The sequence below is a fragment of the Durio zibethinus genome, chromosome 2, assembly GCF_047325235.1.
Source record: "Durio zibethinus cultivar Kanyao isolate XHJ-2024 chromosome 2, ASM4732523v1, whole genome shotgun sequence".
Taxonomy (NCBI): domain Eukaryota; kingdom Viridiplantae; phylum Streptophyta; class Magnoliopsida; order Malvales; family Malvaceae; genus Durio; species Durio zibethinus.
In genome coordinates, this window is record NC_143163.1 from 2,985,804 (window position 1) to 3,009,897 (window position 24,094).

The 24,094-nt window shown below is 36.0% G+C and overlaps 3 protein-coding genes across 7 annotated transcripts; 2 read left to right on the forward strand and 1 right to left on the reverse strand.

Annotated features, from left to right (window-relative positions):
• Positions 1–249: 249 nt before the first annotated feature.
• On the reverse strand, positions 250–3,820 carry LOC111308816 (endoglucanase 24-like). Its single transcript, XM_022907438.2, has 4 exons — positions 3,201–3,820; positions 1,986–2,285; positions 1,729–1,890; positions 250–1,642 (listed from the first exon to the last, which is right to left on the reverse strand). The coding sequence occupies exons 1-4, from the start codon at positions 3,612–3,614 to the stop codon at positions 1,034–1,036; spliced, it is 1,485 nt and encodes a 494-aa protein (XP_022763173.2). The 5' UTR covers positions 3,615–3,820; the 3' UTR covers positions 250–1,033.
• Positions 3,821–7,166: 3,346 nt separating this feature from the next.
• On the forward strand, positions 7,167–10,979 carry LOC111308818 (uncharacterized). 4 transcript variants are annotated; one of them, XM_022907448.2, is made up of 4 exons: positions 7,167–7,385; positions 7,631–7,757; positions 9,690–9,782; positions 10,252–10,979. In XM_022907448.2, exons 2-4 carry the CDS (start codon positions 7,717–7,719, stop codon positions 10,799–10,801), a joined length of 684 nt encoding a protein of 227 aa, XP_022763183.1. In that variant the 5' UTR covers positions 7,167–7,385; positions 7,631–7,716; the 3' UTR covers positions 10,802–10,979. The 4 variants fall into 4 exon arrangements, with proteins under 4 accessions (XP_022763183.1, XP_022763178.1, XP_089601936.1 ...); XM_022907443.2 differs by lacking the exon at positions 7,631–7,757 and adding an exon at positions 8,920–9,112 and having other exon boundaries at positions 7,172–7,385; XM_089745810.1 differs by lacking the exon at positions 7,167–7,385 and adding an exon at positions 8,920–9,112 and having other exon boundaries at positions 7,629–7,757.
• A 140-nt stretch (positions 10,980–11,119) lies between these two features.
• LOC111308817 (zinc finger CCCH domain-containing protein 19-like) lies at positions 11,120–23,075 on the forward strand. 2 transcript variants are annotated; one of them, XM_022907439.2, is made up of 10 exons: positions 11,120–13,048; positions 13,136–13,215; positions 15,194–15,366; positions 16,355–17,279; positions 17,382–17,509; positions 17,919–17,978; positions 18,101–18,151; positions 19,191–19,261; positions 20,462–20,613; positions 20,697–23,075. In XM_022907439.2, exons 1-10 carry the CDS (start codon positions 11,700–11,702, stop codon positions 22,859–22,861), a joined length of 5,154 nt encoding a protein of 1,717 aa, XP_022763174.2. In that variant the 5' UTR covers positions 11,120–11,699; the 3' UTR covers positions 22,862–23,075. The 2 variants fall into 2 exon arrangements, with proteins under 2 accessions (XP_022763174.2, XP_022763175.2); XM_022907440.2 differs by lacking the exon at positions 18,101–18,151.
• The last annotated feature ends 1,019 nt before the right edge of the window (positions 23,076–24,094 follow it).

Consider the following 24,094-nt stretch of genomic DNA (forward strand, 5'->3'; position numbering starts at 1 on the left):
CGGCAAGCTGTGTGTCCCTTGTGATTCTACATGCAAACATGTCATTAGTCATTATTATATATTTACACAAGATCATCATATGTAATTCGACCTCTTAAGGTAATTATGTAAATTAATTTAATAAACCCCAAATTCAATTAACAGCTAAACTTTATATATGAATGGAACCAAGAATGTTTCATTTGCATATTACTAAATAGAGTCAACAATTTTCAACTTTAACTAAACCCACGAAAAATAATTGCAACTTGTCGCTAAAACAAATTCTTGGCTCGGAATATTCATATATACAAGACAATGTTTACCAAAAAAAAAAAAAACAAGGCATTTCTAAAATCATGACCTACCAACATATCAGATTATTGAAAAATTGGCACTACGGTCATATATGACAAACTTAGGTTAGATTATCACAGGTGTTTCGACACCACCACGTGTGAGAGCGGTCCATAATTAATCTAAGCCACCAAAAAAAGTGAGATAATAATGAGGAAAGTAAGACTCTGCCGTAGAAAATGGACCCACGGTGTTGTTGCCGCCGGTGAAGATGACCGTGAGACCATTTAATAAGGTAGGTGACTAGCGGGAAAAAAATGTACGGGGAGGATGGGGATAATTGCACATAAATTATGGTAGGTGATACATAAAAATCAATGTTCCAACTTCTGTAGGAAAGGGAAGAGTGTTGGTTCATTAGATTCCTCATGTAAACATATCCTGTCACAGTTAATTGAAAATTAATAAATGAAAAAACACTACTCGGAGTAGGGTTGGCAATGGCATTTTCACTCATCAAATTTAAAGGCAGTATATGTTGGGATTTTACACCTTTAGAAAAAAGCTCTTTAATTCCCTTTCTTTCTTGAAAGTCACAAGTAGTTCTTGTGATTAAATATTTTTAAAAATTTTCATGAATTGGCCTCTTCCCTCTTTTGCTTCACTCAAGATTAGAGACACCTTTTCCTAAAATCAAAATCCCCACCCAAAGAAAAAAAAATCATTGAATATGTACAAAATCTAGTTGGCTTTGGTGCTAACTAGGATTGGGATAAGCTGCAAAATAGGCTAATACACCAACAAATGGTGCATTGATGTAGGTCGTCGGCTCTGATTTCCTAAAATCAGCTCTATCGTCGCCATAAACATCATCTTCTCCAGGCCCTCCCACTATAGCACCAACTAAAACATTTGGATTAGGATTCGTTGAATTAAAATAAATGGAACCCTCCTTGCAAGCAATAAATTCAGGATGATCAATTACCGACGGTAAAGATGAGCCACGATGATGAATCCGTTGGGGGAAATAGTTGCTATAACCAACCATATATGATAATCCCATTGGATTATCACCTAGAATGTAATCAACTTGCTTCTTTGCCTGCATCCGAAGAGAAATGGGAGCAACGATTATGTTCCCACAGTTAACTGTTTGTGAAGTACGATCAAGGTATTTAGCATAGACGAGGAGGAGGAATGAAATTGTTGTTGCATGTTGCAAATTGCTGCCTCCAGGCTTGTAGATGAGGCCACCAGGGGTATACTCAATGTGGGATGAAGATGAATCGGGGATTAATGTGCACATGAAGCTATCAGCTGAGTATTTGTATGATTGAAGAGAGTACATATTTCCTTCCAACACTTCCTGAAACACAGGGGACCAAAGTCAATATCAGAAAAGTATAACTGATTACATGCTTGGAAGATGTAAGAAATTAAACGAGGCTTGACCTTGGAGACAAGAACGTTTAAACCAGCATGCTTGTTGTCCCATCCGAATTCATTAATATTGTCTTCAGCACCAAGCGTTTTGCCATTGTTTTCTATGTAACTAAGATAAGAGTTGTCTTCAGATGCCCTCCTTAACCAGGCTGCTCCCCAAAGCAATTCGTCCTAACCCAAAAAAAGAAAGAAACCCAATCAAAGTAAATTATACCAACTTGAGTATTTTTAAGCCATTTCTATTTTCTATCCTAATATTTACTTACTTGATATCCGCTAAAATCACAGTAAAATGGGCAGGCGCCGTCTCTAATATTGGAATTGTCACTATAAGCACCTCTAAAATTATCAGCAAATTGGAAAACCTGAACAGCATTCCTTAACAATGTCTGGGCATATCCTGGGTCTACTGATCTGAATGCCATGGATGAAGCTGCCAGGGCGGCTGCCGTCTCACCGGCCACATCAGAAGCAGGGTTTGGTGCATCCACGGCGTAAACAGTCCTGGCCGTGTCCATATCCTCAGGTCTTTCCCAACAGCTATGGTCTACATTTGGATCCCCAACCTAAATGCCAAATCCATAAAAATCATATCAATGCCAAACAATAACTAAAACTACTGGCATTTAGTAACATTACGTGCAAAATCAGCGCGTGGGAGATCAAAAAAGGCGCAGAAACATATCCTATCTATACGATCAGAAAGGACGAAACTTGAACCATGCATTTTAAAGACTTTACGAAGAAAAGGGAAATACGTATATGGTCCAGATTCCAGCTTTACATCGTCATTAGTTTACTAGAAGAGAAAATTGGTCCACCCCACCCCAGCCTCCATGTTAAAGAAGCTGAAATTTATTTAATTTTAATGAGGTTCTTAATCACAAAATAGTCACGCACGTGACCACACCAACAAGCATCAAAAACCTTTGTTACACCCGTAATACTATAAAAATAAACATTAGTTTTTGTTTTAACAAGTAAACAAACATGCCCTGTTACTTTCAATATTTTGATTTAAGTGAAAGCTGACTTAAGACAGTAAAGAAACAAAAAAAAAAAGTTTATAGATTCTTTTATTGCAAGAGAGGGGAAGTGTTGGATCTAATAACATGGATTTGGGTTAATGGATTAGTAGATTACTATTCATTGACCAAACTACACTTTGGGTTCATTTTCATTTCTACAAATATTACCAGCTCCATCTGAGATTTCAAGAGCAGGTGGATTCTGCCAAATGCGCATCCCAAGAATGAAAAGTAAGATTTCCGGGTCAAAAATTGGTTAGTAAACGACAGCCATGGATAAGAGACACTAGCCACGTTTTTACGCAGTCACGGATTAGTTCAACTGAAAGGAAAGCCAGCCAGCAGCAATGACTGAAGTTTCCAAATTGCCCTCACCAATCCAGAAATGACAAGCCACTGCTACTGGTAGAGCAGTACAATAAAAGTAACAATAAATTTGCTAATTAATACTACCTGAACGAATATCCGGTTAGGCTGAGAGACAGTTTTCAGCAAATAATCAGTAGCCCAACGAATCGCCACCAGTGCATTTCTCAGCTCGTTCGGCGGCATTAAATCTCCAAACTCAATCACACTCCAGGCCAACATTGTTGTCGTGAAAGCCATAGGGAACCCGAACTTAACATTGTCACCCGCGTCGTAGTATCCGCCGGTTAAGTCCGTGTTATACATCCACCCATCACTCAATCCTGAATTTCCCCTCCATCCGATACGTCGGTTTTGTGGCAGAAAACCCGAACGCTGCCCCTCAAAAAACAGAATCGATTTCGACAATGCGTCAGAGTAGTCATGGTAGCTGGATTGAACCAAAGGGCAGAATCCTGGAAAAAAAGGAAGGAAAACGAAAAGAAAAAGCGAAAGTTTCATGGCTTTGGGGGCGGTCACTCGGTCTCAGTGCCGTGGTTCATCCCTTTCGGCTGGTTTTTTGTATTGGGAAATGCATTATAGATTAGGGGACGAGTCACGACGGAGAGTGAAAGTTTTGTTCAGAGCGTGGGTGAGGGGAAAGCGGAAAAGCGCCGACACTGATTTGGGCTTTTGTCAGTGAACTTCACATGCATCACAAAACGTGAGTAGGGAACAATTTGCTTGTATTATAAACCAAAAAGGCTGGGGAGGGTGAGGGTCGTTTTGTTGTGGGTCCCTTTGTTCATTGAATTGTTAAAAAATAGTGAAGATGCTGAAACGGAAACAGCCAGGGTTTGCTATTTGTTCTACTCTCAGTTTGAAGGATGTCTGTAACACTCGAACGTTTAACGGTTCTTGAAGTGGAACAGTTTCAATGCCTAGTTTAGTGGCTCCACCATGTTGCAGTCACCAACATCTTTTTCAAGACTTTTCTTCGAAAATTATAAGAAATTGTGATAATTAAGGAAACAATTAATAATTGTTTAAAATAAATATAAATCACATGATATAACTATAAGAAATTAGGCTGTTTATTTACCTAGATAACTGGACAATTTGAATTTTAAATTGATTTAGAATCAAAATTTAAATTCTGATTTTTTTAAATTTAATTAATTAACCTTTGATTTATCTAACTTAACAATGTTGTTAAGGGAATTTTTAAACTCCAATCTATTTTAAAATCAAAAATAGAGTTTTTATTTCCGTGGGAGTTATCACACAATTATAAATACAAATGGTAACTCATAATAAATTGCAAAATTGATAAATAAATCAGAACTCTCAAGACTATTAAAAATTTTGAAAAATTGAATAGTATGTATTTTTTTTTTGGCCCAAAATCATTGGGATTTGCCTTATATATGTTATTAGTCTTGTAATTTAATATCATACCATAAAAATATAAAATTCCAACTTTTGTTAAACCTTGCCCCTTCATTTTTTTTTAACTTATGACAATTTCGATTATTATTTGTACTGTAAATTTAAGCTTTTTTTTTTTTTTTTTATACACTTGCATTTAAAATTAAAGATTCAAACAAGAAAAACCTAACTTTTCAAGAAAAAAAAAAGAAAAATCCAAAAGCAACCAACACATAGCTTAGGGGTATCTTTGTGTGGCGTAGACGACAATGGATTGAACGTGGAACCAAGCACCGTTTATAAAAGAGAAAAAATTTCAAGTATGTCCCTGAAATTTGATAGGCAAGTGGGCATTCCCAAGAATGTAGAGGACAGGACAAAGACGTAGAAAAGAGGCGGTGCTGGTGCTTTGTGCCTGCCATTTTTTTTACATTTCAAGTAATTTGTAAGCTAGCGGACTCTGGATAGATCATAATTGAGAATAATTAGACACAACAAAAATTTAATGAATAGGAGATTATGAATAAAAAGCAGTATGGTCAACAGTAACATCATCCGTAGATAAAATATTAAAATTTTGTTTAAATTAATAAAATTTAAAATATTAACAATTTCAAGCAAAAATAATAATATTATATTTATTTTGAATTTTTTGTTTTGCATATTGGATTATTAGTAATAACAAGTTGATAAAAAAAAATCTTATGTATTTCTTGATATGAAAATATCATACCATTATAATCTACAATATAGATTACTGGTGTTTTGAAACTTTGTCCGGCTTTGTCTGCCGTAGTTATTTACTTCCTTTTGGGTGGGGGCGGGTGCGTTTGCCATTGCCTGAAGCAAGGGAATCCATTATTGGCTTATTCTAACTGTTTTCAGCTAGCTGTTCTTTACCCTTCTCTTGAGGTTATGATTTGTTGAGCTGTATGGATGCCTTTATCAGCCAGTTGACTTCAAAAACTTTTGATATGTAATAGTGTAACAGATCATCACATCAGTCGGGCAAATCGGCACCAACCTCATCAATTTTGTGCAGTACATAATGTGGATGGGGTAGTTGTAATTTACAAACGAAGAGTCATTTGCCCATCAAAAATTAGATCAATTCAAAAATTTATTATTAATAAGTGATTGATTCAATTGGTTAAGATTTATTTTTTTTAACGAAAAAATTTTAAATTTCACTCTTATCAGTGATAATTTATTGAAGTAATTTATTGAGGTAATATCGAATGTATGATTTGTAATAATTTATCGAAAACTGTTAAATACGACATATCTTATTTTATAAAAAAAAATTAAATAATCTATCTACTTTTAATTTTTTTTTACCAAAAAATTAGAAAATTTGTTAAGAAAAAAAAATGCAAATTAAAGTAATTATATTTTTCATAAAATCTAAAACAAAATCTGAGTAATCCGAGTTAATAGTTAAAAACCAAGCCCATTATCCTATCTAAAGTTAAGGCTTAGACCACCAATCGGGCCTCCATAGAGATAAGTGAGGTCTGTGCACTATAAACGTTCTCTTGCCAATATGCCCAATTATAAGGGTCATATAGTATAAAACTGATATATGAATATTTATAAATTATTTAAATTTAAATTTAAATTAATTATTATCAAAATAAATTTAAATTCGAATAATTTATAAATTTAATCAAAATTTTATATTTTAATTATTTTAATTAATAAAATATATCTATTTCGAATATAAAAAATTAAATTTTTATTAAATATAAAAATTAAATTTATTTTTACATATTAATTAAATTTAATAAAATGAATTTAAGTAATTTAACTTTTATTTTGAATCAAATTTAAATTAAAAAAATTAATTAAATATTAAATTAAATTTAATACTTAATTGATTTAAACTTAATAGATTACAAAGACCGAGAACTCTTCATCTCCAAATGCTTCCCTTTGGGCAGTTGCTGCTTTTGACGAATCAACGTCTTGGTTTTTCGCTGGAAGCCTTGAGGGCCGGGGGGGATCTTTGGTCGGTGTGAAATATAGAAAGTAAAAAAAAAAAAGGAACCATTTTTAATTCAAACGGTGATGTACTGATGTTATAAAATATGAAAATGAATATGAAACTTAACTATTTTTCTTTTAGTGTAGGATTTTTTAATATTTAAAAATTATTTTAAGTTTCAATTAATTTAAAAATTGAATTAAATTAAATCTCATAAAAAAAATAAATTTATTTAAATTTATTTTTTTATTCACAAAATTTAAATTTAAAATTTTATTTTAAAAAATCAAATTCTTTATCATTCAAAATTACAATTTATATTTATACTTTATAAATTTTAAATATGATTCTTTATAAATTTTTATTCAAATTCAAATTTAATTTTATAAAAAGAGATTGCAATTGAATGAATTTGAATCTAAATTTATAAAGTATCATATTTTAAAAATAATTATATAAATCAATTAATTTAAATATAAATTCATCCAACCTCATAATTTAATGTAGGAGTATCCAATGTACTATTATTTATAAATGATTGAAATATTATTATGTGCCGATTTTCAAAATTGAATAATCTATACACATTAAATCATCATTTTGTATAATAAGTAACATTCACCCTATTTTATTAACCATTATTTGATTAGATTAGAATCTTTTAACTTCATAAGTGAACTTACAAGAATATCACATGACTTTACCCTTCGCTTCAAAACGCGCGATTAATTAGCTTTCTCCTCCTAATCCACTCCCTCATGCGATAAACAAATTTTGCGGGTGGTCCGTACAGTTTGAGTCTGAACTTTTTTTTTTTTTTATGCATCTTCCTTCTCGGCCGTAACCTTACAGAACGTGTACAATTCGCGCAGTAGATTCAGGTTTGTTCCTTTTTATATTCCTTCGATTTCGATTTTGTTCCTTCTGCTAGGGTTAGGGTTTTTTTCTCGTCTTTTTTTTTTTTCCAGTTTCGATTAATTTCGGTTCTGAATCTGTTAATTAGGGGTTAGTCGTTAGTTTGCCTTTGAAATGTGAAATTAAGTTTTATCTTAAGTTTTGTGTTAAATCATTGCTTTTGGAGGTTTGAGCTTTTGTTTCTATAATAATGTGTTACCATTATTATTAGTATTATTTGCATGTAACTCGAAGAACATGAAATTAAAGAAGAAAAGGAAATTAGAGAGCAAAATTGTGAAATAGAGAGGGAAACAAATGCTTGGCTCGCTGCGTCACTCTTATTGCTGTTGGAGCAGGTTAAACTCTAAAAGTGTTATTTTTTCCATTAATTTGTAAATGGACTTGTATTTGTTGTTTCTTTTATTTGGTTTCTCATATTTTTAAAGAGTTTGTTGGGTTTTGTTTTTGTAAGGTTCCAAGTATAGTTGATTTTTTTTGGGGGTTGAATGTGATGACATGTATGCCTGAATCGTGGTATTTGCTAATGTTATGAATGTGGGGGAAATGGGGAGGTGATTTGATGTGTATGGGACTGCGTGCAACTTACAAAATGTAGGATGTTACTGAGGTACTTATTTAAAGTGGTTGGTATTAAGAATTTGTCAATTGTCACTGCTACTCATATTGTATATTGAGATTTGATAAGAGGGCATTTGTTGCTGGGTTTGGAGTCCTTTTGGGGAAGGAAAAGGAGTCCAGGTGACAAACAATTTCACAGGATAAGGTAAATGAGGAGGCATTCACCAGAGGTTACTAAATGCATTTAATAGTTTTTAATATGGTTTTAATACAGAATATATCTTCCTATGCAAACTAATTCACTGACTTTTTTTCCAACCACCTAGAGGTTCCAATTATCCTCTGAAAATTCTTAGTTGTTGTATCGCTTTTCAAGTATATTGTTACAATTAAATTTGAAAGTCTCAGAGAGAAATTAGGAGCATGTTTCCAATTGCATTTTGCTATCTTATGTGTTCTCTTCATTCTCCTTGTTTTCTATTTTGAACCACAACAGTTTTCCTTGTGGATGGAGAAGCTCCTTGTCAATCAGCCATTCCCTTTTTTTCATAGTTAACAATATCGCGCTCTCTCTCTCTTTCTGTTTTTAATCTTTTAATCATCTCTTGGATACTGGCCAATGAACTTTGTCTGTCTAGAATGGATGGATGGATGTGAATTGGAGTTTATATGTCTGTTCACGAGTTTCTGGACCTAATGCATGCTGGGGTGATGACCATTTGCAAGAGATGGTTGAACTTTTCATGAGGAATTTGGTTGAGTTGTGGGGTTAACAAGTAGCTGGTGCTGAATTGAGTGGTTTTAAATCGATAAGATGGATTGCTTGTTGACTGTTTGTATGTTTTACTCTTGGGATTTGGTGTTTATGTTTTGGAGGGAATAGTGAGAGGTTTGATATGGTCATGGATGATGATGGGTGTGTGGTTGTGCTGTGGACAGGAAGGAGGCAGCAGCAGTTAGTGTGTTGGTTGAGGTGGTGGTAGGTGTTGATAAACATAAGTTTGAACATGAGTTCAGACAGCAGGAGTCGAAGCAGGAGCAGGAGCCGCAGCCCCATGGATCGTAAGATCCGATCTGATCGCTTTTCTTACCGTAATGCACCCTACAGGAGGGAGTCTCGTCGGGGTTTCAGGTTTTCTAATTTTCAATCATTTAGTTATATTTCTTTCCTCACCTAGTTAAGTGGCCTGAGGAAAAAAGTGTTAATGTATGGTTTTGAAAAAAATTTCTTTCTCCCTATAATTGTAATGTAAATCTTTAAAGAATATTGAGTGTCATAACTCCATAGAGGAAAGTACATGGGTCTGCATGTCATTTTCAATCTGAGCTATTTGTCTGGGAATTTACTTGGTTGGTTTCACAAATAAAATAACCCATGTTTCTCAAGTGTTTTAAGTCATGGTGGTTGAGTGAAAATAATTTGGCTCTGGATAATTTGTCCCTCAGTTTCACACTGAACATGAACCTATAACATGGTTTTTATGGACACATTTTCTTATTGCTTTCTGATGGAATGTGCCAGAAAGTTAAGTAATTACCTGGCTTCTGGATGGATATATGTTATAATTTTTCCCTTAATATCGTGCCCACTTTTCCTTTCCTTTTTTCTAAGTATATAGATTTACTCTATTTTGTCTACTGGAATCTCCTTAAAGAATAGTGATCTAACAATCGTTGGAATATTAACTCTGCTTCTCTTTTCATTCCAGCCAAAACAATCTATGCAAGAACTGCAAACGACCAGGTCACTATGCTAGAGAGTGCCCTAATGTGGCAATTTGTCACAATTGTAATCTCCCTGGGTAAGGAACATTCTTCTCTTGTTGTAGTTAAAGCTAAATCTGATAGATCTTTTGATTTAATTTGAGTTTGTTGTTCTTTTGCTTAATTGACCTTTTAGGTGGTATTTTTATTTTCAAGGTGTCTAAAGAGCTATAGGCTATTGTTTTGTTTAAACATGTAATTTTCTGTAAATAGTGTTGTGCTGCATGTATATCAAGTTCCTGAGATTTGTGCTTTATGCTTTGGATTAAATTTTTTCCCCACTTCTTTTGTTTAACTCTTTTCCCTCTTGGAATATTTTCTTGAAGCAAATAAACTAGGTCTAATTTGGAAGTTCAGTTGCTATTTGTTAATTCTTTGTCATCTCTCGTTTTATAAGTAATCTTGTGGTGTTTTTGTGATGGAGCTTTTAGGACCTGCTATGTTACTTTTATTTTCTGAATCTTGCAATTGTGGAGCTGCCTAACTGAGCAAGAACTATTTGAACAGGCACATTGCTTCAGAATGCACAACCAAGTCCCTATGCTGGAATTGCCGTGAACCTGGCCACACAGCTAGCAACTGTCCAAATGAGGGAATCTGCCATACATGTGGGAAGGCTGGACATCGGGCCAGAGACTGCACTGCCCCCCCAATGCCACCTGGGGATGTAAGGTTATGCAATAACTGCTATAAGCCTGGTCATATTGCAGCTGAATGTACAAATGACAAGGCATGCAACAACTGTAGGAGGCCAGGTCACTTGGCACGTGATTGTACAAATGATCCGATCTGCAACTTGTGCAATATAGCTGGACATATGGCTAGGCATTGCCCAAAAGCCAACATGATTGGAGATCGAGGAGGTGGTGGTGGTGGCCGTAGTGGTGGTTATCGTGATCATCGAGACATTGTGTGCCGAAACTGCCATCAGCTTGGTCATATGAGCCGGGATTGCATGGGCCCTTTGATGATCTGCCACAACTGTGGTGGAAGAGGACACATGGCATATGAGTGTCCTTCTGGGAGGTATTTGGACCGGTATCCTCGGAGGTACTGATGATGCAGCTTATGTCAGTGGCAATTTATATTATTAGTATTATGCTTTACTTGTGATTGAAGGTTTGGAACTAGATGGACTTCGATTTGGAGTTTAGTAATTTGCCGGAGTTAATGTGAAGCATATATTATTTATCATGGTGAAATTGTTTGGAATAAAAGATCTATTACTACCAAAACCTGCTTGTGGATACCCCAATCTGATTTTCCCTTGATGTTTTAAATTCCTGCTAATTGTTTCAAGTTTGAAGGAGCAGAATGCTTTCCCCAACGTGGTTCTTTATAAAGAGTTTCCCATCTTTCAGGGGTCCTACTCGTCTGGCCTGCATAGTGTGTGCAGCCATTGGCCTCTTGGTTCATAGATTGCCAGAATATGAATGGAGCAGCAACTGCCTTTCCAGCTTGATTGTTGTCATCATTTTTACAGTGAGAATTCCCTTGTTAGCGAGCTCATTTCAGTAGTCCATTTGATAATGTATGCACTCAATACCACGGCCATCCGAAATGCCCAAAATCCACTCAACATCAAGGTCCCGCAATCACTAGTTAACCACCTCCTCCACCTCTAGCGGGGAGTCCAATAAAGGCAATGCCCAGGAGGGTAGATTCGTTATTAAATAACCAAACTTAGGACAAAATCGTCATTTGAAGTCACCAACAAAAATTAAAAGAAAAAAGCTGTCTCTCTAGGAGTCTAAGTAGTGTTTTCGTCCTCTCTCCCTCTCTCTCTCTCTCTCTCCCTCTCTCTCTCTTCACGATTCTTTCATTAGAAAATAAAAATATTGTTGAAAAAAAAACGACGTCCAAAAAGTTTACCCCGAACTCAAAACCCTAGGGCTTTCAATCTCCTGGATTTCCCTCGATTTTTTTCTTTTAATCTTCCAAATCTCTTTTCTTCTATGGATGCCGAGGAAGAAGAGCCTCTCCTCGTCCCCAACGTTGAGTCTTCTCTTCGATTGGAAGGTGATGCTCTGACTACGGCTGCGGCCTCCGAGATACAGCATGAAAAGACTGAGTCACAACAATGCGAGCTCGAGACCGTTGCCGAGTTTGACAAGTCGGAACCACCAGCATCGTCCGCCGGATTTCCTGTTGCTGAAAAGAAGAAAGAAGGTGACGGCAAGGGAGTCGTTGATGTGGAGGTTGTTCCGGAGGCGGCGGTTGGTGACGAAGAGGGCGGCGAGGATTTGATCTTTGGAGAGCAGAAGCACGAGATGTTGGATGCTGGTGATGGAATAAAAGCTTCATCTCCGACTGATGGTAATGAGGAAGGTGAGGACTTGGCTGACAGAGGGGAGAGCGACGTGGCAGAGGTGGAGGAGAAATCTGACATGGTGGAGGATACGACAGTGGATGGTGTGATGGAGGAAATGGAGAGGGCTAACGTCTCCGATGAAAGAGGAACAGCGGAAGGGATGAAGGTGCCTTTGGCGAAGCAAACAGTTACTGAGTTGCCTGAGGAAGCGGGAAATTTGGAGGAAAGAGGAATTGTCGAGGCAGCAGAGGTGGCTAATGTAACAGAGCAAACTATGGTTATCGAGGAAACAGTCGTGGCTGACGTGATGGAGAAAACCGGAATTACGAAGGAAAGAGAGGTGGCTGACGTGGCTGTGGAAAGGGAAATGCTGGAGGAGAAACTCGTTGTTGATGTTACGGAAGAAACAGGGGTTATTGACATGGTTGCGAAAAGGGGGTTGCCGGATGATAAAATGGAGGTTAATTTGGCAGACCAAAAAGGAGTTCTGGAAGAAACAAGAGTGATTGAAATGATTGACAAAAGCGAAATTTTGGAAGAAAAATTGGTGGCTAATGTGTCTGAGCAAACTGGAAATTTGGAGGATTCTAATGCAGTGAGGGATTCAGGTATGGATATGGCTGAGGTGGCGAAGGACATAGTGATGGAAGAGGGATCAGAGAAGGCAGAAGATAGAGAGACAGGAACTGTAGTAGAGAATGTTGAGAAAGCAGAACGGACAGAGGCAGAGATGGGAGATGCGGCAGAGGGGATGGAGGCAGCAGCGGACACTGAGATGCTTGACATCACGGAAGAAGTAGAAACGGAGGCAGCAGAGGGGACGGAAGATACAGAGGAGGTAGAAGATGCTAGTAAAGCCAGCGGTGGCAAGCGGAAGCGGGGAAAGAGTTTGAATTCTAAGGTTCTGGCAAGAGCTCCATCAAGGAAGAAGGTGGAAGAGGATGTCTGTTTCATTTGCTTTGATGGTGGTGACCTTGTGCTTTGTGACCGCAGGTGAGGCTACCAAAGTTGTTCTTTTGCCGGTGTAATCTGTTTATTCACTGTCATAATATTATGCTTTCTGTTTTTATTTCTCTGTAGGGGTTGCCCTAAGGCTTACCACACTTCTTGTGTTGGTCGAGATGAGGCATTCTTTCGAGCAAAGGGTAAATGGAATTGTGGTAAGTTTCCGAATTTCTGTGTGCACTCTTTAACTTCTAATATTTGAATTTTATTTTGAGGTCTTCTGGGATATGAAGTTTGAAATGTTGCCCATTATGGTAGTTTATTTTCTCATATACCTTGTGCTCATGATTAGTTTTTGCAATAGTTAGGGGAAAAAGATAGATGTTTGATAGTTGGCTGATACAAATTTGGGAACATGAGCACCTAAAAATTTGAACTGTGACATCCCTTTCTCTTTTCTTATTGAATTGCATCATTATTGAATTTGTTACTTCTTTTCTTTGCAAAAGGTTTGATTTACATGACAGAGAAGCTTGCTGGAGTGGGCTTTTGTGAAGGCAAAGGAAGTTCAATATCCAGTTTTGCCCAGCACGCCATTTAAGTTTTGCATCTCCTCAAATTGTTTTAATTGTTCCCAAAAGAACATTCGAAGCGTAGTATCTTTCTGCAGGATTTAGGGTTCATCTATCATTTCAAGTCACGGCAATGGCTACTGGCAATGCTTGGATTTCTAGTGAAAGTAGTGTGAAACTGCAAGTTGTAACTATTATCCGAGAACGTGGTTTTCTCTTAGTCATTAGATGCCCTTGGCTTATGAAAAATCCAATTCAAGGTCTCGAAGGCTGAGCTTTCAAGTGACTCTCTGTGTTTATATTTGTAATGTAACTTGTCAAGGGTGTGAGAGGATTTTGGTTACCAGCCTTTTTGTGCAGACATAAACAGAGAGCTAATCAACTGCTGTATTTTGACTTTATAAATGAACGGGAAATAATAGCATTGTGGCATCTGCAAAATGATTGAGGTTCATGCATTAAGTGGCAGATGTACACTTGCATGCTTAATCTGCAGTTAGGGCCAACTGATATATATTTGGAACTTTTAAAAGTTGTGAATGTCCTACAGATAAGTACTGTTGAAATTTCTCATGGAATGTAATGGATGCTGAAACTCTGGGTTAATTTATTTTTCTTATGCAAAGTTGACCGAGAATGACATGAGCTATCTTTACAAAAGGCAATATAGATCTTCCCTAAATGGACTTTACTTGAGCCGACAGGAAATACATGTCTTTTGTTTGTTTAAACTGTTAGTATGTGATGAACATGTGTTGAAGGGAATAAGAACTTACAATTTCAGAACTTGTGTCAATTGATTATGGGACTAGAGGCTACTGTTTTGCAAGCACTGGGCAAATCTTTTGGATTAAGGTCGTCTTAGAAATTATCTTTTCTTTTTCTTTTGTAGCTATACTTTTAGATGTTCATTAGTATGAGAAAAAGCAATGGGAACTGAGAAGTATAACATTTTTTTTGTTAAGAAATGTAAGAAAAGAGTAGAAGGGAGAATAAATTTTTGGCTTGAATGAGCAATAGCCAAGACAGTTGACAGAACTGGTTGTATTAATTTCAGGATACATTAGGTAAGATAAGCTAATTTTGAGGCATGGTTCACTGAGTGGGAAACATGTAATTTGCGGATGTGTATACACTTTGGAATAATCTAAGAATGATGAGCATTCTGTATTGAGTGAAAAAGGGGTCTACAAAATATGCATGTTCAAGGTTATACCATTGTTGCAACTTGTTTTTCAAACAGTTGCATTTATCTTTTTTCAATGTCTGAAGAAAGTAATAGATTGGCTCAGTGAGTTCTAGAGTTCCTGATGATGCAAGTATGCTTGTTCAAGCCTTCGAGGTGCAAGGGTGTCACTTAGGGGAATCTCAGAATATGCTTCTATAAATTTCATCTTGTTTTCCTGTATTTATGTCACTGCTTGTTTGCTGTTACTTTCTGTTATAGTGTTTCAGGCATAATATCTGTTAGTTGACCTGTGGTCTGATTTTTCTCTTGGATGTTCTTGCTCAATATCCATATTTCATTTATCAATTTTGATTCTTATGTTTTCAGAACCGGTTTATTGTGTTGTCTTATATATCTCTATCTAATTTGAGTAATGTTCTTTCCGTGAATTAGGTTGGCATCTGTGCAGCAACTGTAAGAAGAATGCCTATTATATGTGTTACACATGTACCTTTTCGTTATGCAAGGGATGCATCAAAGATGCTGTAATCCTATGTGTTAGGGGTAACAAAGGCCTCTGTGAGTCATGCATGAATCTCGTCATGTTGATTGAGAGGAATGAACAGGTAAATGGAGAAATGGAATTGTTATATCATTCTGTTAATTTTATTATTTTGTGCATTTATTCTTTAATTTTGCTATCTTCCTTTGTTTGTTCTTTGTTGAAATACTTACAGCTGATTTTGTTGTTTTTATTTATATGCACATTAAGTATGTATTAGTCCTGCTGTTGTCTTCTGAGTATAATTCCATGATTTCAATTGATAGTGGGAAGCTCATATTTGAAACCATTACTGCAGTTCTCTCAATTGCTCTTGCTATAACTATTCAATTTGAAGTTTTAGTTTCTCTTGATTTTTTTTTTGTGCTAATAGTCTTATAATTATGTGGTTAGTTGTAAATCTGTAACAGCGCAATTCATAGCGTCACCTTTCTTCCTTCACATAATATCAAAATAATAAATATCATTCTTGAGCTCTTTTTTTCTTTCCTCTGGGTGGTTGGTGGGAAGGTGTTCTTACAATTCTTTGGAGTTCTGTTCACTTTTCAAGTAACTCGGTCTCTTTAAACTTCGTTTTATTTAGTGTGATTTATTTTGGTTTTAACTGCTAGTACGCCTCTCTTCATTATGGTCTGTGTAGCAGTCTATGTTTCTTCATTGGATAACTCTGGGCTGTAAATGTTTCATAATCTTTGAGAACAAATAATCAATGTTTGAATAGATATGCTGTGTCAAGCCTCTTGCCCTTCTTATTGGCATTGTTTTCAGTTGTAATCTTCAATGTTTTCTGCTTTCAGTTGCTTGAGTTCCTTGTAAGTAAAAGTCGACAAGAGATGTTTCTTCTTAATTCAGTAAATGAAAATTTATCATGGCTTAGTATTTCATAGCTGTATTCATGTATGAAAGTTGATTCATTCATTGTTTGGGTTTTAGGGCTGTATGTTAGTCACTTTATTTTCAAAAGATCTCTCTATATCTCTCTCTCTTGCTGTCAATTGTTGGAAAATATCCTTTTTGTCGTTCTCCATTTTATTTTGTTCTTACTTTTGCAGGCACAAGTAGATTTTGATGATAAAAGTAGCTGGGAATATCTATTCAAGGACTATTGGATTGATTTAAAAGGGAGATTATCAATAACTTCAGATGAACTTGCTCAGTCTAAAAATCCTTGGAAAGGATCTGAATATCGTTCTGCTAAAAAGGAATCACCTAATGAACCTTATGGTTTTAATGATGGTGGAGGGTCTGGCTCGGATAGTTCTTCTGGGAATGCGGAAGTAACTGTTTCTAAGCGAAGAAAGACTAGGAGTCAAACAAAGTCATGGAAAAGGGGGGGTGATTTACCAAACACTGTGACAGCTAGGGGTGAAGGGGCATCTACAGATGAAAGTGCTGAGTGGGCGTCAAAAGAGCTCTTGGAAGTTGTCATGCACATGAGAAATGGCGACAAATCTGTTTTATCTCGAATGGAACTAAGTCAACTTATTCTGGATTACATTCAAAAGCACAAACTTCGAGATCATCAAAGTAAGTCTTATGTCATTTGTGACTTGAGGCTTAAGAATCTGTTTGGGAAAGCCAGAGTGGGGCATATTGAAATGTTAAATCTTCTTGACCCTCACATTCTTTTCACAAAGGAGGATTCTCAGACAGATGATCTTCAAGGGAGTGTTGTTGATGCTGAAGTTAATCAACTACAGGCTGATTGGAACTCTGATGCTTTTACAAAGACTGTGAAAGATAAGAAACGTAAAACACGTAAAAGGGGTGATGCCAGGGGACTTAAATCAAATTTAGATGATTATGCTGCCATCGACATGCATAATATCAATCTAATTTATTTACGACGAAATTTGGTGGAGGATTTGATTGAAGATACTGAAACATTCCATGACAAGGTTGTTGGTTCTTTTGTGAGATTAAGAATATCTGGTGCTGGTCAAAAGCAAGATTTGTATAGGCTAGTGCAAGTTATTGGTAAATACTTTGATAACTGTCTATCTGCACATGTTTTTGACTTCAGCATACAAGTATCAAAATCTCATAAGTTGTTTAACGCATTAATGATTCGTTGTACAGGTACAAGCAAAGTTGCTGAACCTTATAGAGTTGGCAAAAGAACAACTGATTTTCTACTAGAGATTTTAAATTTAAATAAGACAGAGGTCATATCAATTGATATTATATCAAATCAAGAGTTCACTGAGGTAATTATTAGCTGAAGATGGAAATAAATGTTATTTCTCCCTTTTGTTGATTTTCGTCTGCATTTTTTATGGAATTCTGTACCGATTTCTCTGGTTAAGGTCAATTTGATCTTATAAACAAATTTTCGAGTATAAATATTGAGGCTTCGCTTTTCTGTGTATTAAATCTTTTTCATAATCTGTCCCTTTGGCTGACACTTGGAGGCTTGTTTAATTTATTTATTTATTTGGCTTGTAAAAAAAAAGAAAAAAACCTATTTCTCTTGAACATGGAGAGAATAAAAGACCTCATATCAGTCGTATTATGAGGTTGCTATCTTTTGGAGCCTTGTTGCTAGTATTTTCTTTTTAATTATTATACTTAATCTTATTTCTTGTTAAAAATGTTCTAAGCCACTTGATCTCTTAGGATGAATGCAAGCGCCTTCGCCAGAGCATAAAGTGTGGACTTATCAACCGGCTGACTGTGGTAATTTTCACTTTTAGTATATCACATTTGCATGTACTATCCAATAGTGATCTTTTATTTATTTATTTTTCCTTTTAAATTTCATTTGGAGTCATTTTTAGAAGATTAATTGGTTGCTGCAGGCGGATATACAGGACAAGGCCATGGCAATCCAGGCAGTCAGAGTCAAAGATGTAAATATCTTTCTTTCGAACTAGGGTTATCATATATGTACTAGCCGTATGAATAGGGCTGGCAGCCCAATCCGCCCTTGGTGGGTTTCGACCCGATCTCATAGAGTCGGTTTTTTTTTTTTAAATCAGGTTTCGGGTTGGGTAATTGTAGGAAAAGGTCGGGGTCGGGTTTTAGGCAAATCCAACCTGATCCGACCTGATATATATTTATTTTTTAATTAATTATTTAATTAATTAATTTTTATATATTTATATAATTTTATATATATTAAAAATATATTTTATTTATTTCGGGTCGGGTCTGATCGGATATGATGTATATAATATCGGGTCGGGTTTAGGTATGAAAGAAAATAAAAAAAATCCTTGGGACGGGTTGGATTGGGGTTTTATGGATATAAAATCAGGTCTAATTTGGGACGAGCAAAAACCCGTCTTGACCCAACCCATTGCCATCCCTACTATGAACACCCACTTTGTGGGTGAAATAAATTAAAATTTTAACTGTTTGGTAAAATTAAAAGAATAACAAATGTGGAAGTTTTCAAAATGGAGAAATCGTAAGTAGAGGTGGATTTCAAAATACAGATTCTCACTCTACTTTTATGGCAAATGAAATTACAATAATAACCTTATTAATACATACACATATTTTATTTCATGATTTGTCTTTTTGATTAATTCCCCAATTGAGTTGGTGTCACTTGATTCATGACACCAACTCAATCAGGTGTAATAATATTAGTATAGATAGATATGTAGACTCACACATGCATAATTTTATTTGTGGAGAATGGTTTATTAGTATGTTCTGCAATCTTGAAAAGCATAATGTGCAAAATTATTTGTTGGGTGGTCTTGATTAAGTTCTGTGTACTGAAAAGAAAGGCATCTGATCCTCTTGATGATATTCAAAAACGGATCACAATCTTTCTTAATTCTGATCCTCTTGGGTAGTATAATTGGCATTTTAATATCAGTATTCATGGCTTTATTAGTAAAAGGGAATAAGCTGAGTTTCTCTGTTATCATAATGCAGTGGTTGGAATCAGAGATAATGCGTCTGAGTCATCTTCGTGATCGAGCCAGTGAAAAAGGACGTAGAAAGGAATATCCTTTGCTTGTAATTCTTATTTTCTGTTAGATTATTCTTCTCATTGCAGTTATTTGCTTGTCAATTTTTTTTTTATGGCTTACAGCGTTCTTCTGACATTTATGTGGATTTGCTATGAGGCTTGACTGTGATTTCTGAATTGAGGGAATGGAGGACGACCAGTTGCCTCACCCTTGTTCCGAACATTGTTTAGAAGAAAGGGACAGAGGTCCCTCCAAAACCTGAAGAACTTGGTTTTTTCAGCTCTTCAAATTGGGGGGATTTGGTGGGGAGGATTCCTCGTTAAAAATATTTTACTATACAGAAAATTGCCCTGATAACATTTAATATAACTTATAAAGTATATAATTCTAAAACAACATAATAAATTATCCTTTGTTTCTGTTTCCCTTCATTCCTCAGACAAGGTTGGAGATATAGCCCTTCCTTTCTTTCCCTCTTTAAGCAATCCCAAGAACAGAAACCTTACCTGCATCCTTGTTTCCTCTCCCCTTTCCGTTATAGTTACAATGCAGGACGTTTATTAGCTACTGAGTGTTGAATAATACTTTATGCAAACATATTTTACAAGGGACTTCAAGCTTGGTTAAGCTTTTGAAGTGATAGATTCAATATACTAAGATAAAACTTTTGAACAATCTAAGCCATTTGTGTGAATAATAAAGGTGAAGTTTGTTGTAATTCAGTGCTCATCAATCTCTATCTTTCATGTTCAATACATGGTAATCTTGTGCTTGTTAATCTCTCTATTGTTCTGTGATTTAAGTTAGATTGCAGTGGGATTCATGTTTAGTTACTAAACTAACTCCTTCTAGGAGCTCTATGGTGTGGTTTGTCACTTTCCCTTTCATTTCAACATTAAGCCTTAGTATTTTTGGTTTTGGTCTCTAAAAAGTACTAATATTTGCATAGCCTTACTCGTGAACAATCTGAAAAAAAAATTTGTTTGCATTGTTCTAATAAAAAACCTGAATGTATCGTACTATTTGATGGATGTAACTGCTGCAGAATACCTTTCCTATGGCTGAGTGATGAATTGAACTGATATAAAGATTAATTTTGATTCTAACTATAATTAGAATTTCATGTTGATTGCTGAATTCATCTACAGTTTCTATCTGCATCATATGTTTTTTTCTAATGAAAATGACTGTTTGTCTCAAGCAATCTCAATGTAGTCCTTGACTTGTGTTCAGGCTTAGAGAATGTGTAGAGAAATTGCAGATTTTAAAGACACCTGAGGAGCGACAGCGTAGATTAGAGGAGATTCCCGTGATACATGTAGACCCCAACATGGATCCTAGTTACGAATCTGAAGAAGATGAAGGAGAAGATGATAAGAGACAAGGTCTTTTTTTCTTGTCAAATTTTCATGTCCTCTCATATATCTCTTATTTGCCATTCAGATTGATAATGTTTGGATTCACACAGATAACTTTATGAGGCCAAGAAGTAGTGGCTTTAGCAGGAGAGGGAGGGAGCCAATTTCTCCTCGGAAGGGAGGTTTCAATTCAAGTGATTCTTGGAGTGGCACTAGGAATAATTCCAGCATGCATCGGGAATTAAGCAGGAACCTATCTAATAAAGGATTTACGAGCAAAGGGGATGATTCCATTGGAGCTAGTGAAATCGGGAATGAAAATTTATGGAACCTAGGACGGGAGAGAGAAACACAACAACCAAACAGCTGGGACAAGCCAAAAACTGCTTCTAGTTTGGAAATCGGCACAAGGAATACTCGTAATATTGTAGTACAGGAGCCGTCTGCGAAGGTTGTATCAGAAATTTCAGCTATACCTCTGTCTGCAGGAGTAACCACTGCCGTCCAAATTAATGAGACAGAGAAAATTTGGCATTACCAGGATCCATCTGGCAAGGTTCAAGGACCATTTTCAATGGTGCAGCTGCAGAAATGGAGTAACACTGGATATTTCCCTGCTGAATTAAAAATTTGGAGAACTAATGAGAAGCAAGATGATTCTATACTTTTGACTGATGCCTTGGCTGGAAAGTTTCAGAAAGACTCTCCGGTAGCCGATAATAGCTTTCCAAATTCTCAAATGGCCATTTATGGGAATTCTCTTGGAGCAACCTTGAAGCAAGGAATGGAAAGCCAAGTTGGAGAAAGATCAAGGTTTGATCAGAATCATGTAGCTTGGAGTCCTCAGCGTTCATTAGGCACGTCTGGCCAATCTGCCGGAGGAAGTTGGAAATCTCAAACAGAAGTCAGTTCTTCCACTGTCGGACCTGCTCCATCTTCACTAGAGATCCCAAGGTATTCTCGAGATACATGGGGCTCCAACACAAATCTACCTTCTCCCACTCCAAACCAAAATCCCACTGGTGGGACTAAGGCACAAGCTAATGAAAGCAAACAGTCACCTACTCCTGTTCAGTCATCGGGTTCTCTTACAGTGGCTAATCCATTCCAAGGAGGATCCACAGGGCTGCAACCTCCCATTGTTGTTTCAGAGAGTGGGAGTCCAGCTGCTCCTATAGTGCATTCTCATATGATGGTGTCAGGTGAATCACACAGGACACAGGTCAATGCTCAAGCTTCAATTAATTTAGGTGCTGATATGAAAAATGCAGGTGTATCTCTTCAGAATTTGGTTCAATCTGTGACTGCTCATAATCCTTCTGTTGATACTCATGGATGGGGTTCTGGCTCAGTCTCAAGGCAAGAAGCAGTTGCTGCATCCTCTATACCTGCAACTGGAAATCAAGCATGGAGAAATGCTTCAGCTCAGAAGCTAGAGCCAAATCCCTCACTTGCCATGCTTGCTCAACCTGCTGCTTATGGTCACTGGAATGACACGTCACAATCTGGTCAAAATTCTGCTCCTTTCGGCACAGGAAATCCTGCTGTGGTTTTTCCTACTCCTAGCCAACCGATTATGCTGCCATCGGATTCTTGGAGGCCTACTGTTCCAGTTCAGTCAAATCATCAGCTTCCTGCTCCACCCAATCTACCTTGGGGTATGGCTGTTGCAGATAACCAAGGTGCTGCCCTGAGACAGGCACCAGGATATCAGAACACTGGTTGGGGACCAATGCCAGGGAATCAAAACATGGGATGGGGTGCACCTCTCCCTGCAACTACAAATGTTAACTGGGGAGCTTCTAGTCAGGGCTCTGCGTCTGTTAATCAAAATCCGAGTTGGGCTGCACCTAGCCAAGTACCAGTACCAGGGAATGCAAATTCAGGTTGGACTGCTCCTGGGAATGCAATGCAAGGGTGGGCACCACTTGGCCAAGGGCCTGCTGTTGTTAACGCAAGTTCTGGATGGGTTGCAGCAGGGCAAGGAGCAGCGGCATCCGGAAGTGCAAATCCTGGTTATGTGGCACCCTCCGGAAATTCAGGCATTTGGGGAAATGAACAGAATCTCAACGGAGACAAGTTCTCGAATCAGACAGATAGGGGCTCTCAGGGTGGTGATTCTGGTTTTGGTGGGGTCAAACCTTGGAGCAGGCAGTCATCATTTGGCAGTGGAGGTGGGTCTTCAAGGTCGCCCTTTAAAGGGCAGAGAGTGTGCAAATTCCATGAAAATGGGCACTGCAAGAAAGGAGCTTCGTGTGATTATATGCACAACTAAATTTTGGCAAATTTAGAGCAGCTTAGAGTAGTTATATGTGTACAGTAAAATTTCATTTTGAAAATTTCCTCACATTATATTGTCTTTCGGATGATTTATGCCTGTAAAATCTTTTTCTTTTTCTTGTTCCAACGGAATGTCGTCTTAATTCTTCAGCTGAATAATTTATTTCATATTCGATATCAGTTAATGTGATGTAGTCATGTTTTGAAAACCCTTTAAATTAGAATTACTAAATGTGGCTCAAACAGGTGAACTATGGCCATGACCTATGGCCTCTGGGAGTGATGGCTACTGCTATCTGGGCTACCCGTTTAAGCAAATGTGAAATTTATAAACTAAAGTTCCACAAGGAAGGTTCAAATTTGCACTTCTTAAATCAAATAAAACTAATTTATAAAGAGGGCAAACAGAAATAAATTCAAGATCCTGGTTTGAAATAAAATGTTCTTTAACTATAAAAAATAAATAAAATGTTATTTTATTTAATAATAAGAAATTAGCATCAATTTTGAAATAAAATACTTGTTAAATAAAATATTATAGGGAGCATTTAGTTTGGGAAAAAAACATGATTTTTAAAAAAATGTGAATCCAGAGAAATTATGATTTCTCATAACATTCTATTTTTAGATTTACGTGTTTAGTTGAAAAAATATGAGATTACTTAATCTTATATTTTTACTATAATATCATTTCCTACATAATAAACACAATCATTTTTTAATTAAAATAGTCGATAAATAATGCATGTTTTAAATAATGTAAATGCATTTTTCAAGTATTTTAAAACTTATAAACACATCAAATAATTATTTTAAAATAATTATATGATCAATTACTGCGTTATATAATAAGACAACCCATTAATTGATCATTATAAAAATTGATAATTATCAATTACTGTATTATAATTGAAATCAACACAATAATTAATTGTTTTAAAAAAAATTACAATTATCAATTATTTTGTTATAAAATAAAGTAATATAATAATTAATAATAAAATAAATTTAAAATTATTAATTATTGCATTTCCTAAACTATAAACACAGTAACAAATGTTTAAAAAAAAATTACAATAATCAATTACTTTGTTATAAAACTATACAATGCAATATTTAATAATTGTAAAATAATTACAATAAATATTTATTACATTTAAAAAAAAGTTAATAATTAATCAATTAAAAAAATTAAATTTATCAATTATGATGAGTGAACGTAATAATT

Bases quoted from the DNA above. Each gene is read 5' to 3' on its own strand.
- LOC111308816 (XM_022907438.2), bottom strand. From the start codon at position 3,614: ATGAAACTTTCGCTTTTTCTTTTCGTTTTCCTTCCTTTTTTTCCAGGA. The intron at 2,286-3,200 runs GTAGTATTAATT...TTTGGCATTTAG, and splicing joins CTAACCGGATATTCGTTCAG to GTTGGGGATCCAAATGTAGA. The intron at 1,643-1,728 runs GTCAAGCCTCGT...CCTGTGTTTCAG, and splicing joins TAAACGTTCTTGTCTCCAAG to GAAGTGTTGGAAGGAAATAT.
- LOC111308818 (XM_022907443.2), top strand. From the start codon at position 8,988: ATGAGTTCAGACAGCAGGAGTCGAAGCAGGAGCAGGAGCCGCAGCCCC. The intron at 9,113-9,689 runs GTTTTCTAATTT...TTTTCATTCCAG, and splicing joins GAGTCTCGTCGGGGTTTCAG to CCAAAACAATCTATGCAAGA. The intron at 9,783-10,251 runs GTAAGGAACATT...CTATTTGAACAG, and splicing joins CACAATTGTAATCTCCCTGG to GCACATTGCTTCAGAATGCA.
- LOC111308817 (XM_022907439.2), top strand. From the start codon at position 11,700: ATGGATGCCGAGGAAGAAGAGCCTCTCCTCGTCCCCAACGTTGAGTCT. The intron at 15,367-16,354 runs GTAAATGGAGAA...TTACTTTTGCAG, and splicing joins TGATTGAGAGGAATGAACAG to GCACAAGTAGATTTTGATGA. The intron at 17,979-18,100 runs GTAATTTTCACT...TGGTTGCTGCAG, and splicing joins TTATCAACCGGCTGACTGTG to GCGGATATACAGGACAAGGC.